Source organism: Mobula birostris, chromosome 4, assembly GCF_030028105.1.
Source record: "Mobula birostris isolate sMobBir1 chromosome 4, sMobBir1.hap1, whole genome shotgun sequence".
Lineage (NCBI taxonomy): Eukaryota > Metazoa > Chordata > Chondrichthyes > Myliobatiformes > Myliobatidae > Mobula > Mobula birostris.
Genome location: NC_092373.1, coordinates 170853756 through 170869709, shown reverse-complemented (window position 1 = coordinate 170869709; position 15954 = coordinate 170853756). Strand labels below are relative to the sequence as shown.

Here is a 15954-nt window from a genome sequence, read left to right as displayed (position 1 = left end):
TCCCTCTCCCTCTCTGCATATAGCTCCTTCTGAAGTGTATTTAATATTTCAAAGTTCAAAGTAAATTTATTGTCAAAGTACATATATGTACCTATGTCACCAAATACAGCCCTGAGATGCATTTTGTTATGGGTATACTCAGTAAATACAAGAACCATAGTAGAATTAATGAAGACCGCACCCAACAGGGCAGACAACCAACCAATGTGCAAAAGACAGAAATTGTGTAAGTACAAAAAATAATAATAATAACGATAATAACAAATAAAGCAATAAGTATTGAGGACATGAGATGAAGATTCTTTGAAAGTGAGTCCATAGGGTGTGGAAACATTTCAGTGATTGGGTAAGTGAAGTCAACCCCACCGGTATGAGAGCCTAATGGTTGAGTGATAACAACTATTCCTGACCTGGTGGTGCTGTTCCTGAGGCCCTTATACCTTCCTCATGATGGTATCAGTGTGAAGAGAGCATGACTTGGGTGGTGGGCATCCCTGTTGATGGATGTTCCTTTCCTGCAACAGCACTCCATGTAGATATGTTCAATGGCAGGGTGGGCTTTACCAGTGATAGACTAGGCCGTATCCACTATTTTTTGTAGGATTTCCATTCAAGGGCGTTGGTGTTTCCATACCAGGCTGTGATGTAACCAGTAAATATACTCTCCACCACATATCTATAAAAGTTTGTCAAAGTTTGACTCAGAAGACCTCAGTTTCCTGCTCCCGAAGTCAATAAACAGTTCCTTGCTCTTGTTGACATTAAGAGAGAGGTTGTTGTTGTGGCACCAGTCAGCCAGATTTTCAACCCCTCTCCAATATGCTGACTCGTCACCACGATTGCTTCGGCCAATGACCGTAGTGTCATCAGCAAACTTAAATATGGCATTGGCTCTGTGCTTGGCCTCACAATCATCAGTATAATGTGCATAGAGCAGGGGCCTAAGCACACAGGGGTCTGCAAGTGAGGAGATGGAGGATCTAATTGCACAAGGAGGTATTGAAGCCAAGCTCTTGAAGCTCGTTGGTTAGTTCTGAATGTAGATGGTAGTATTGAATGTCAAGCTATAGTCAATGAAGAGCATCCTGATGTATACACCTTTGCTGTCCAGATGTTCCAGGATTGAGTGAAGAGCCAATGAAATGGCATCTGCTGTGGACCTGTAGGCAAATTGGAGCAGATCCAAGGCTCTTCTCTCCAGCGGGAGTTTCATCACCAACCTGTCAAAATAATTCATTGCAGTGGATGTATGCGCCACTGGACGATAGTCATTGAAGTAGGTTACCTCATTCTTAGGCACCATCACAACTAAAGCCTACTTGAAGCAGGTGGTTACCTCAGACTGCTGAATCAAGAGGTTAAAGATATCGGTGAACACTTCAGCCAGTTGATCAGCACAGGTGCTCAGATCTTGGCCAGGTATCCCATCTGGGCTGAACGCTTTCTGTGCGTTCACGCTCCCGAAGGATGCTCTCGTGTTGTCCTCAGAGACTGAAATCACAATGTTATCGGGGGCTGTAGGTGTTCAATAACAGGAGTTTTGATGTACAAACTGAGCATAGAAGGCATTGAGTTCATCTGGGAGCAAAGCCCTGTGTCACCTGCAGTATGTCACTTGTATTCACTTTGTAATAGGTAGCAGCATTCAAGCCCGGTCACGGCTGTGAGTAATGTCGTAAATATATTGTTTGATTTAGCATTCTTTGTTTACATAAATCATTATGGGTTATATGTAAGAAGTACATGACTGGCATACACCATAATATGTGAGTGCCTCACGATAAAGAAAAACAAAGTAGACAATTTCCCGGCTCCTGTGCTTTTCTTTTGAGTAGTTTTTGGAGTTAAAAAAAAAACAGCTTCTCTTTCTTGCTCTTTCCTTTCTTGCTTGCTCGCTCCTTATCCATCTCTCTCTCTCTCCCTCTCATGCTCTCCTCTCTCTCTCTGACACTCTGTCTCTCTTTATTTTGGAGCTCCATGAACTCCAGTCACTACATCTTTTCCCAGCCTACTGAGCTTCTGGCAGACGGTGAAATTGAATGGTTGGGAATAGAGTTAAGCATGGCAGATGATACATCCACATGTCCAGAGATCCTTAACATTTTGTTCAATTATTTTAATGAACTCATTCGATTGATTTAATTTTTATGGTGCAACTCACAGTTACTATTAAGAGCCAGGATCTAATTTCATTAAATGTACATTTATATTCATTATTCCAATACTGCTTGAGAAATGGCAGATTATTGCAGGCATTTGGGCTTTATTTGTTCGTCATTAGTGTCCTATTGCAGTGGCTGTCCCAAGGTAGCAGTCAATAGGAACAGGAACCAGTGCCTGTGCATGGCATTGAGAGATTAAACACTGAGTAATGCTAACATCTGACAGAGTAGTGTTTCTCAACCTATATTGTATCAAGACCTGTTTTACAAACACTGACCCAGTGAACAATTTATGTTGAAGCATCTCACATCATTTTGCTTCCAAGACACTTAATGCAAACTTCAAGTTAAAGTGGCACAACAGCCCTGAAGTTACTGCAAATAATTAGCATAAACAGGGAAGCAATAGAAGCAATATCAACATCTGGCACACGATTACTCCCTAGTGGCATTCATCATTGCACAGTTTGAAAGAATGCCCTAAATTGACACAAGGTGTGATCCATCAAAGGAGCAGAAAATCTCGTGGACCCTATCATTGTACAAATTACTGAAGGAGGAGTCAGTAAAGACAAGTGGCCCTTTTAACTCTACCTTCAAACCATAGGACATAACTTCCTCTGCACCTAGCACTCTGTTCCTGCCTTCAAGTGGTTTGGTATTAACATTTTGCTGAATGAAGGCCTCTTTCCACATGTAGCTGTGTTATTTTAGGTGTGTTTTGACAGCCAAGCATATTATAAGAGGCTGTGCTCCATTACTCAAGGCATTAATGGAGTTAATATTTTATCAAAGCCTTGTTTTATTGGTAAATCAGTAAATTCATTTCTGATTGTCACATGTAGTGAGATAAAGTGAGAAACTCGGAAATCTCTAGCTTGGGTGTTTGATGGTTGGGTTGAGTTGTTCTCTGATCCTGGCAATCCATTTGCAAATGTTTTATCACCATATGAGGAGACATCATCACTGCGCTGTTCATTTGTGGAGGACACGCCATAAGTAAACAATGCACTAATGATGTCTCTTCGTATGCTGACAAAACATTTGCAAATGGATTGCCAAGATCAGAGAACTCAACCCAAACAAAGTGAAAAACATTGCTTTGCACGTCATCCTTACTTATCATTTTATCATATCAGTATATCAAGGTACAACCGGGGAAGAACAATAATAGAACTTGGAATATAGTGTTACAGTTACAGAGGAAGAGCAGGCAGGCAGGCAATAAGGTGCAGAGCCAAGACGAGTTCAAAAGGTTCATGAAACTCTTATAGCAGTGAGATAGAAGTTGTCTTTGAACATGGTGGGTGGGATATGTTTTCAGGCATTTGTACCTTCTGCTTGATTGGAATGGGGAGAAGAAAGAGTGCCTAGGCTGGGTGGCGTCTTTGTTTATGTTGGCAGGGGGAAGTATAGACAGGGTCCATTGAAGAGAGGCTAGTTTTCGCAAAGTGCTGAGCTGGGCCCTTTCTTGTGGTCTTGGGCAGTGCAGTTCTCATTCCAAGCTCTTGTGTATCCTAGTAGGATGTTTTAATGGTGCATCTGCAACAGTTGGTGAGTGTGAACAGGGAAATGCTGAACTTCTTTTGCATCTTGAGGAAGTAGAAGTCCTAGTGTACCTTCTTAGCAGTGGCATCTACAGTGGATGGTTGGATCAGGACAAGCTATTGGCAATACTTAACTATCAGAACCTCAGGTTCTCAACCATCAGAATCTCAGTACCACTGATGTAAACAGAAGCACATCCACTACCCTGCTTCCAGAACTCAACGTCCAGCTCTTCTGTTTTACTGATACTCAAAATCAGAATCAGAATCAGGTCTATTATCAACAGCATCCTGACACCATGCCACCATGCTCTCTGTCTCCTTTCTTTACTCTGAGAATCTAGTCTGAATCAAGGTCGATACCGAATGTAAGAGCTAGCATTTTTGTGGTGTACCATTATAATATTATATCAAAATGCCAACCTGACTCAGAGGTTTGTAGGAAAGAACATCAGTAATTTCCCACTATTAGGTGGCAATATTATCACACTCTCAGTCACCACGTTATTAGATACAGGAGTGGAACCCAGTATGGTCTTCTGCTGCAGCGGCCCATCTATTCAAGGCTCGACGTGCTGTGCATTCAGAGCTGCTCTTTTTCACACCACTGTTGTTAAGAGTGGTTATTTGAGCTCCTGTTGCCTCCCTGTCAGTTAAACCAGTCTGACCATTCTCCTATGACCTTTCTCATTAACAAGACAATGCTTGCCCACAAAACTGCCACTCACTGGACGTTTTTAGTTTATAGAGACTGTTGTGTGTGAAAATCCCAGGAGATATGAGATCCTCAAGGCACACAATCTGGCATCAACAACCATTCCATAGTCAATGTCTCTTAGATTACGTTTCTTTTCATTCTGATGTTTGGTCTGAACAACAACCGAACCTGTTGATCATGTCTGCATGCTTTTATCCATTGAGTTGCTGGCACATGATTGGCAGATTAGATATTTGCAATAACAAGCAGGTGTACTGGTGCAGCAAATAAAGTGGCCACTGCATGTCATAATTTGCTATGGGTAATCATGTCAATATTAAATCTGGAGTGAACTACCTGAAGAAATCAGTTGGGAAAGTGTGAGGGAGATATGCAGGGAGAATTGGCTCGATGTCTGAAAGAGAATAGGTAAGAACTGGGGAATTTAACTATGGGAATGTTCTTTTAAACTGCTGGTGGAGGCAATATAGCCTGAATGGATTTCTCTTTTGAATCTCACTGTGATTCCATGCGTTCATGTTATGAAATGGGAATAATTATAATTGTTTATTGTTCTAACATTTCACTTCAATGGATTTATACCTCTGTAAATTATAAATTAAAATGTACTAAGGAATATAGTGGATTGTGAAACTAAGACAGAAAATATAGAAATTCAAGTTAATTGTTCAAGTTAAAGTTTGTCATTGTCATAGGTAAACATGCACAGAGTATAAATGCCACGAAAATTAGCTTTTCAAGCAACTTCACAGAACAAGATGGAGACAAACATAAATTAATATGAACTTATATTAACATAAGTTATACATGATATACGCATGTGGAAAATAAACAAAAAAAATAAACCTAATGATACTACTACAAGATTGAGAGAGAAGGAAAAAATATGGTCTGAGGTAATATTACAGTTTTACAGGTGGGTTCAAGAACCTGATGGCAATGGGGAAAATACTTCCCTAGTCAAGCAGCTTTTGTGGAGAGAGAAACCATGTTCATGTTTCAGATTGATGACTTCTCATCAGTACCTGAAGAGAAAGATAAAAGCATTTTTAACAATGCAACTCCAATTTTCCCATGTGCTGAAGTTTTTTTTCCCTTAACTATGCCCAGTTCTGAAGAAAGATCATTAACCTGAAATGCTAACTCAGTGTTTCTCCAGTAGTCTTCTGCGTGTTCAGCATTTTCTGTTCTACCTCAATTTTCCAGCATCTCCAGCACCATTAGTAAACTGGTAAACTGGTTTATTATTGTCATGTGTACTGAGTGACACGTGACAATAATATATACATACAGCTAGGGTGCCTAATACTTTAGCACAGTACTATATTTGTCAAAGTCGAGTGGAGAGCAAGTTTGCAAATCTGGTGGGAGCAAGAAGTGTTGGGAATAACAAGGGTAGAGTGCCACAGGAAGGATATGGTACAGGTGGCAGAGAAGGAGTGCCAGGACCTGGGTGGGGAGGATGGCAGGTTCCAAACAACTGGTTTATTGATCATTTCAGAATTTCTCTCTGGTGCTTCTTGCTCCCTCCCCTCTCAACTTCCCCTTTCCTGACAATGATTACCCTCTCCCTGCCTCCTTCTCATTCTCAGTCCACGATAGAGACCCATATCAGAAGCAGGTTTATCATCACTGACATATGCAAGGAAATTAGTTTATTTGTGGTAGTACAGTGCAATACATAAAATTACTACAGTACTGTACAAAAAGCTAACTATATATATGTGCCTAAGATTTTTACACAGTACTCTAGATTGTGAGGTCAAAAGTCCATCATATCATACCTGTGGACCATTTAATGGACTTATTGCAGCAGGATAGAAACTGTCTTATGTGCGTTCAGGTTTTTGTATTTTCTGCCTGATGTGGGGCTGGGGGGGGGGGGGGGGAGAGAAGAGAGAATATCTGGGTTGAGTGGGGTTTTTGATTATGCTGGCCACTTCACTGAAGCAACAAGGCATATAGACAGAGACCATGGAGGGGAGGCTAGTTTCCGTGATATGCTGAGCTGTGTCCACAACTCTCTGCAGTTTCTTGTGGTCACATATACAGCAGTTGTCAGAACAATCCATAATGCATCTGGACAGGGTGCTCTCTGTGGTGTATCTATAAAAATTGATGAGGATCTAAACAGAAGGACGAATTTATCATACCATGTTTACAGCATTCTGGGTTCTCTGATGACTCCTTCACTTCTCTTTTTGCCTCCATAGAGGATGACATCTTTGGAGAACTTCCGGAATTCTTCCCATCGGATCCTCCTGACCCGCTGCCGCATTTCCTGATCGAGCCCCGGGATGCATACATAGTAAAGAACAAGCCTGTGAACCTGTACTGCAAAGCAACTCCTGCTACTCAGATTTACTTCAAATGTAACAGTGAATGGGTCCATCAGAAGGAACACACGACGGAAGAGTATATGGACGATACCTCGGGTGAGTAACAGTTGCCATATCATTGTTAGCCATTGACAAGCCAACTGGCATTCCCATCCCTGAAAAGACAATTATTTCTACTTCAAAAGGGTTCTTCATTGAAGATGCTGGAATCGGGAGCAACAAGCAATTTGCTGGAGGAATTCAGCAGGTCAGGCAGACACTGCGGGAGGGAAAGAAAATGTTGATGTTACAGGTTGCAACCCTGCATCAGATGTCTTTCATTGTCTCAGAATGCCTCAATGCACATCGCAGACCGTTCCCAGCCAATTAGTTAACTTCAGGTTATTCTGGCTTGTTCTTGCTTCTTGTTCATATGCTCCAGACAAGATCTCTCAAACATCCATGAGATAATCATTTATAATGACCCAGCATGAGGATGTTCAGCGCACTGGTTCCATGCTGGCTCTAGAATGAGCAATGCTATTTGTCTTATCCTTCCTCCTTATTTAAAACTGGTAAATTGGTTTACTATTGTCACAAGAACCAAGGTGCAGAGAAGAGCTTTGTTTTGCATGCCATCCATACAGATCATTTCATCGCATCAGTATATCGGGCTAATACAAGGGAAGGCAAAACTGGAAAAAAATGTGAAGTATTACAGTTAATAGAGAAAATTCAGGGCAGGCAGACAATAGGGTGCAAGCTCCTAACAATATAAAATGTGAGGTTAAGAGTACAAGGGAGCTATTCAGTAGTTTTATGACAGCGGGATAGAAGCTGTCCTTGAGTCTGTTGGTACGTGCTTTTTAGGCTTTTGTGTTTTCTGTCTGATGGGAGAAGATAAAATGTCTTTTATCTTAAGGGATTATAATAAGGGTTTTTATTACGTTGGCTATTTTACTGAGGCAGTGAGAAGTGTAGACAGTGTTTCGCCATATCCCTGCAACATGTCCATTAATTCCCTTTAATTTCTTTTTGACATTAACCTGAAGTAGGAGTGATAAATTTACCAGCATGTCCTTGGATGTGAGAGGGAAGCAGGACATCCAGATGACATCCCTGTGTCTGTGGAGATGCTATGCAAACTCTGCACACGTGGCACCTAAGGTCAGGCTTAAACCCAGTTCCATGGAACAGTAACATAGCAGAGCTAATGGCTGTGCCAATGTGCAGCAGCTTTGACACTGAGAAGTCAAGTGCCTTTTAAGTGTCAGTTGTGTCTTAATTGTCAGACCTCTCTAAGTTTTAGGGTTAGCAAGTTGTAGGCATGCTAAGTTGGCTCGCCTTTGTGTTTGCTTGTTGTCAGGTGGAGATGATATATTCTTTACATATCATGGGATCAGACCCTTATCATGCCCCATAAATAGTTTGTAAGTGCAAGCCAACAGAAAGCTATTTGCTGCTGATGTTGTTCCATCTGTTTCCTCCACATCACACTTATCACCAAATCCTTGCAAAATATTACAGTTCCTCATCTAATTGTTGTGGTGGTTGTTTTTGGATGAAGATGTGTGCAGGTGAAATAATTCAATTGCCACAGTAAATCTGTTTGCCCCTCCCCCCCTTAAAATAAGGAATCAATCTGCTTAGATCAGACACTACCACATCTGACAAAAGCTGTTCTTTCCAAATTTATTTATACCGATAGTTCTATGTCTACTCTGAAAGAGCTTGAAGGTGTTTAAAGCCAATGAGCAATTGAGCGGTGCAGCTGATATACTTGCTGCCTCAGTGTTCCGGGAGGTCTGATCCTGACCTCCGGCTCGGTCTGTATGGCGTTTGCTTTTCTTTCTGTGTCAGCGTGTGTTTCCTCTGTGTGCTATGGCTTCCTCCCACATGGTAAAGACATACAGATTGGTAGATGAATTATCCACTTTAAACTGTTAGTGAGTGGTGAATAAAGAAGGAGCAAAGTGGAGATAGTGTAAGTGGGTGGTTGATGGTTGGCACAGACACATTGGCCTGAAGGGCCTGTTTCCATGCTGTATGATTCTGCCCTTTATAAACCTGGATATAAGTTCCACACAATGTCTCTGCACCCCTTCAACTCTTGGTCAATCCCTGTTTTAATTGCTCTACCTTTGTCAGCCATTCCTCCAGCTACTGATGCCCCTGGAATTGATGACGCATAGGACAAGAAGACAAAGGAGCAGAATTAGGCCATTCTGAACTATCGAGTTTGCTTCACTGTACAACTATGGCTGATATATTTTTCAACCCCATTCACCAACCTTGTCTCTGTAACCCCACCTATCTCCACCTCTATATCTCCCCCTCTGAACCTCCTTGTCAAAGCTCTTGGACATCTGCTGTAGTATTTTTGTTTGAAAATGCTCCTTGGGACACTTTATCACTTTGAGCTTGTTCTATAAATACAACATGTTTCTGAACATTTCAACATTACCTTTATTGCCTCTGGGAGCATTTGACTCAGAGTGATTCAACAAACTGGGCAAGTCTCACAGTTCTACAGCATTTTTCATGAACTTATTATTCCTTGAAAGTGCTTTATAACAATTAAATTATTTATAAAGTGTAGTGGTTTTGGAAACTTAGCATCCAATATATATGCACAGCAAGCTCCCTTAAGCAGCAATTGTGAGAAAGACAGAATAATCTCTATCAGTAATGATAGATGGATGGGAGACCAGGGAGAGCTTCCCTTCAGTGCTTTTTTGAAATAATGACCCAGCATTCTTCCTTAGCTTCCTGGAAGGGCAGATGGTTTGAAATTGTTTCCAAAAGGCAGCGTCCTTGACTATGCAATACTCCCTCATTCAAAGGATAATTAGTATTTCCAAGTAGTAATAGAAAAGGAAGAACAATATCAAAGTGCAGAATGAAGTGTTACAGTTAGAGAAAGTGCAGCGCAGGTAGACAATAAAGTGCAAAGTCTGTGACAAGGTAGATTGAGAGATAACAAGTTTAGTTTTATCATATGAGAGGTTCGTTCAAGAGTCTTATAACAGCAGGATGGAAGCTGTCCTTGAGCCCAGTGTTGAATGTCCTCTTTTATGTCTAATGCCCAATGGAAAGGGGGAGAAGAAGCAATGACCAGAGTGGGAGGGATCTTTTCATATGTTGGCTGTTTTCCCAATGCAACAGAAGGTAGATAGGAGGCTGGTGGTGTTCACAGCTCTCTGCAAGTTCTTATGGTCTTGGGCAGAGCAGTTGATAGGACACTCCCTATGGTGCATCTGTAAAAATTGGTGAGAATCATCAAGGGCACCCCAAATTTCTTTCAGCCTTCTGAGGAAGTAGAGATACTTCTTTGATGCAATCTTGGCCATTGTGTCTATGTGGCCTAGATTTGGTGCTCCTCCACTTAGACTGAAATGGGGTAGTCTTGGCAGTGGAATTAAGGTTGGCTCATGGTAGTGGAGTTGAGGAGCACTGCTAGGCCAAGTGTTTTTGGCTGGACTGAACTACGAAAAGGAGAGGTTGTCAGACCCAAAGCCATGTGCACAGTGGTCCCAGTAACATTCACAAACTGGCAGTATTTTTCTGATTCTGAGCTGAAAGAGCTTTAGCCTTGATGCAGCAATTATCTTTATTTATCTAAGAAAGGTATTGAAGTCATACCCTGGCTTTCTTGGTATCAGCTAACAACCCAGAACTAAAAAGGAACTACAGTAATTATTAAAAACTTCAACCACAAGACCGGTCTCAGCAATGTTGTCTGTGGAACTAGCAACATGTCAGGTAAATCCATGGTTTGAAATCCAGACGCCAAAAGCTCCCGCCCTTACCTGGCTTGGACTATTTGTAATTACACAAACTATTACTGAGGCTGAATTTTTAAGTGCTGTCAGTTCAAGGACAATTAGAGATGGGCAGCAAATGCTGAAACTGGCTTGTCATGCACAGATCTTGAAACTAGTGAGTAAACAAAGTATTTTTTTCAACCAGCACCCAAGTTTTAGTTTATTTAGTCAAGGTCAAAGTCAAGTTTATTATCATATGTGCAAGTGCATGTACAGTATGGATAGGTTCAATGATAAACTAACTCATAGCAGCATCGCAGGTACATTGCTTCATATAAGCAACGTTAACAACAAAACATAAATTATAAACACAAGAAAATCCGCAGATGCTGGAAATCCAAGGCAACACACATAAAGTGCTGGAAGAACTCAGCAGGCTAGGTAGCAGCTGTGGAAAAGGGTAAACAGTCGACGTTTTGGGCTGAGACCGTTTATCAGGAATTATACACAGTTTTTAAAAGAAAGAACACAATTAGAACAAAAAAATCCTGGGATTAGTGTAGAGTGATTAAAGTGGTCGAAGTGTTTCTAAAATGTAGTGATTTGTTGTGCTGGTTGGCTCAAGATCCAAATGGTTGAAGGATAGTAGCTGTCCCTGGTGGTGTGGGGCTTCAAAGCTTCTGTATCACATTTGTAATACTGAATACATAGATCATTAAAAAGCCTGTGTTTATTCTCTGAGCCAAAATTAACTGCTCTTTGATATATTTTTCTTAATTGGACACATAAATCAATTTAAGATTGAGGAGTTGGCAGTTCACCTTTATTTTGCATACATCTCTAGGGGAATTAGCCAAACGAAGTGTTTATCTCATGGGTTCTAGAGAAAGGAGGCCTTCTCTAACAAACTAGGAAAAGATTTTTTATATATATTCTATTCTCTGGTGTGCATAGATTTTGGGAGGTTTTGATGAAAGGGATAAGCCTCAATAATTAAGAATAAAAAACAGAAAATGCTGGATTACTTCGCAGGTCAGGTGACATCCGTGGAGGGAGTAGAACAGAGAAAAGAGGTTATTTTATTGAAGCATTCTGAGGGGAATTGATAGGATTAATAATGAAACAATATTTTTCCTGGAGAATCCAGATCTAGGGACATCGTTTCAGATTAAAGGAGGAGAGGGTCACCCACTTAAGGTAGAGTTAAGGAGGAATTGTATTTCAGAGTATTAAGACTCTTCGGAATTCCCAATCCCGAAGAAATCTGCAGGCTACACAAAAAATGCCAGAGGAATTCAGAGGGTCAGGCAGCATCTGTGGGGGAAAATGGACAGTCAGGGTTACAGTTCAAGCCCTTCATTGGGAATTGACTGTCTATTTCCCTCCATCAAAGCTGCCTGACTTGTTGAATTCCTCCAGCACCTTGTGTGTCATTCCAGATTCCAGCATCTGCAGTCTCCTGTGTCAAGGCTAGGTTAGTTTAATATTTTTAAAACAAAAATAGACTGATTTTTGGTCAAAGGTTATGGGGGAAAGTGGTGGTGCAAGATCAGATTAGCCACAACTTTATTGAATAGTGGAGCAGGCTTGAGGGTCCTTGCCTGTTCCTGATACTAATTTGTATGTTCTTTCTCCTTTAGGTTACTGGTTAAAGTTTCAGGTTGATGACCATTCATCAGAACTCTTAGTAAACATACTGGATAAGAACAATTGGTATGTTAACTGTGCGATTTCTCAGGCCATAGACTCCAGTTGACTTGAGAATTAGGAGCCAGAATGGACCATTCAACCACTTGAGTGGCTTCACTATTCAACAAATGATGAATTTTAGGGAAGTTAAGCCAGGACAGAACATGCACAGTGAATGGCAGGGCCCTAAGAAGTGCTGCTGAACAGAGAAATCCAGAGATTCAAGTACATAGTTCCTGAAAGTGACAAATAAGGATGGTGAAGATGTCATATGGAATGCTGATCTTCATTGGCTGTGGCATTAGCCACTTAGTACTTGGGGCATCACGTTACAGGCACATAGAATGTTGTGTGTAGATTTAGTCACCACACTTTAGAAAGGATGTAATTAGATTAGAGAGTCTGCAGAAAAGATTCATAAGAGTATTCCCGGAAATGGCGGGCATGAATTATGAGAACAGACTGAATAGATTGTGTCGTGTTTTCCCTGGAGCAACAGAGCCTGAGTGATAATCTTACAGGTGTTTATAAATTTATGAGGGACATAGATAGTCACAGTCTTTTCTCCTAGGGGAGTCTAAAACCAGCGAGCGTAGGTACAATCAGACTAACTGCAGGACCAAAAAAAAATCTGCTGGAGAAACTCAACAGTTTGATCAATATCTGTAGAAGGAAACGAATTGTCGATGAGCGAGTTGAAACCCTGCCATTCCCTTCCTCCCACCATTATTGAGTTCCTTCAACAGATTGTTTACTGGTGCAGATTCCAGCATCTGCATTCTCTTGTGTTATCAGGGGAAAGAGATTGACTGGTAATAGGCAATAGATGCGTACGTCACAGCCATGAGAAAAATTGACATGAAATGTTCATTACACCATTGACTAAGGCACCTGCAACCTATGGACTCACTTTCAAGGACTCTTCATCTCATACTCTTGATATTTTTATTGCTTTTTATTTATTACTATAATTACTTTTTTTTATTTGCACAGTTTGTTGTCTTTTGCATTTGGTTGTTTGTACTGTTGGGTGCAGTTTTTCATTGGTTCTATTGTGTTTCATGAGTTTACTGTGAATGCCTACAAGAAAATAGATTCAGGGGTGTATATGGTGACTTATACAGTATGTACTTTGATAATAAATTTCTTCGAACTTTGACTTAATGTTTGCATCACTAATCTTCAAATGACTATTGATAGATTTTATGTAGTATTTTATTAGACGTATTGCTTTTTTGCTGTAACAAATTCCGGCTTTACTGTTATACTAATAAGCATAAAATATGCAGACTCCTACTCTATCTATGTAAATGAAGGATAGAAGACATTTCATTGCCTATGCAGTTCCATTTATGTTTCCATTATTCCCACAAGCGGTGAATTCAATATCATGGCCCCTCTCTGATTAAAATAAAGATTATACTCACATTCACTTTGTACCTTCAGAATCTCTTCACTCTTCCAGTCCTTGAACAATCTGCTGATCCAAACTTCTAACTCTGCTTTTCACCTCTGATGCCTTAGTGAGATGTAGTTTGTATTCTCTGAACTTCCCCTTCCTGAAGTCCACAATCAATTCCTTAGGCTTATTAATGTTGAGTGCATGGTTGTTGTAGCAGCACCACTCAGGCAGCCAATCTAAATCATGCTAATACACCTTTTCATCAGCATCTAAGATTCTAACAACTGTGGTGACATCGGTGAATTTATAGATGGTGTTTGAGCTGTGCCTAGCCACACAGCCATGAGTGTAGAATGAGTAGAGCAATGGATTGAGCACGCATCCTTGAAGTGCACTTGTGCTTTTTGGCAGTGAGAAGATGTTATTACCAGTCTACACTGTGATCTCCCAATCATTTGCAGAGGGAGATACGGAGGTCCAGATTTGTTTATCAGCTTGATTATTAGCAGTGAAGGGATGATGGTATTCAATGCTGTTGTCTAGGTATTCCAAACCTGCGTGGAGAGCCAGGAAGTTTGCATCCACTGTAGACCTGTTGTACTGGGAGGCAAACTGCAGCATGTCCAACTCCTTGCTCAGCATGACCAAGTCTCAAAGCACTTCATCACAGTAGAAGTGAGTGCTTCCAGACTGTGATTGATGTCACTTTGAAGCAGGTAGGAACCTCTGACTGCAGCAGTGAGAAGTTGAAGATGTCCTTGTACACTCCAACCAGTTGGACAGCCCAGATTTTAAATATCCTGCCTGATACACCATCGGGCCTTGATGCCTTGCAAAGGTTCACCCTCTTCAAACATATATTGATGGTCAGTCTCTTGTTTTGCAAATATGTCTCTCTCTCTCTCTCTCTCTCTCTCCCCCCTCCCCCCCTCTCTCTCTCTCTCTCTCTCTCTCTCTCTCCCCACCTCTCTCTTGCTCTCTCTCACACACACACACACACACACACACACACACACACACACACGTCCCCTTAAGCTCCTCCATTGCCAGCTTCCCTTACTTTATCCATAAAACTTGGACTCCATAAATCCCTTCTTCTGACTTTTTTCCTTTAAAACATGCTTCTTTGACCAAAATGTTTGATCAAATGCTCGAATCTCCTCATTGCCAAATTTGCTTTAACGATGCTGTTATGTAATCCCATTCTGAATCAGAGCTTCATGGATGTAATTGTTGCACCTGTTGATACCAATAATCCTTACTTCTCCCAAGAATGTGATTCCCCCATACCTACTCCCTCAACATCCATAAATTTTAAGGACCTCTATCAGCTCCTTTCCAAGAGCACCAATACATTTGGCAGAGTTGCAATTAAAAACTTACTTACTGGCACAACTTACATAAGAAAAACATAAATTAAACATGAATTATACAAAATTATACAAGAAGGAACATAATTACAACAAAAAATAATCAAAGTCCGTTGTAGTGCAAGTGGCCAGTGTTGGTATACTGAGGTAGTGACTAGGGTTGTGCAGGTTAGTTCAAGAACGGAATGGTTGAAGAGAAGTAGCTGCTTTTGAACCTGAAGGTTCTGTACCGATTGCCCAATGATAACTGTGAAAAGATAGTATGGCACAGATGGTGAGGAGCTATGATATTGCCTTCTCGAAGCGATGCCTCATGTAGATACATCTGATAGAGAGATGTTCCTGTGATACACTGAGCTCAGTTCATTATTCTGCAGCTTTTGAGCTGCCCTACCAGACCTAGTCTTCCAGTCAATTGAAACATCCTCTTAGTATCAACCCTGTAAAATCCCGCAGAGAATTTTAGACTTTAGAACAAAATCACCTCTTTTCTAAACTTAGAGGTTTGTAAGCATACCCTGTCCAATCTTTCTTCAAAAGACAAATCCCCCATCGCAGAACCTTCAATCCTTGAGCAAACCAGCCAGAGATCTTCCCAACCAACCCTCCCCCTTCCAAACTGGGTGACTAAGGATCAGAAGCATGGAGTTGAAGCGGAGCCTCAACTTATGGAGTAGGCCTTTCAGATACTTCTTACGATCTGTTTGAGTTAAGAACAGTTGACAGGAACAGAAACCTGGGAACCATTGAAAACTGGCTCACATTCCACTCAAACTCTTAAGTGAAGGAAGCTGCTCCTCAGTTCCCTACTGAATTTAATGGAGATTCATACAATATTTATAAACACATCTTCATCTCATTTATATTGCCCAAAGAGTCTTGGGACTCTGGAGCTGAAGATTGTTTCTGATTGCTGATTATTCTGTTGGTCACTGTTGACTTTGTAAAACTGCAGGGATTCTGCAGGGGTGAGTGATAGGTCCT

General features: G+C 41.0%; 1 protein-coding gene across 3 annotated transcripts in view; it reads left to right on the top strand.

The window, feature by feature from the left end:
- The window catches only part of LOC140196741 (netrin receptor UNC5C-like), a 376998-nt gene that overhangs the window by 265418 nt on the left and 95626 nt on the right, over window positions 1-15954 (top strand). For all 3 annotated transcript variants that reach the window (XM_072256459.1, XM_072256460.1, XM_072256458.1), the window contains exon 2: window positions 6641-6862. In XM_072256459.1, coding sequence (XP_072112560.1) covers window positions 6641-6862 — 222 coding nt within the window. The remainder of the gene's footprint in view (window positions 1-6640; window positions 6863-15954) is intronic.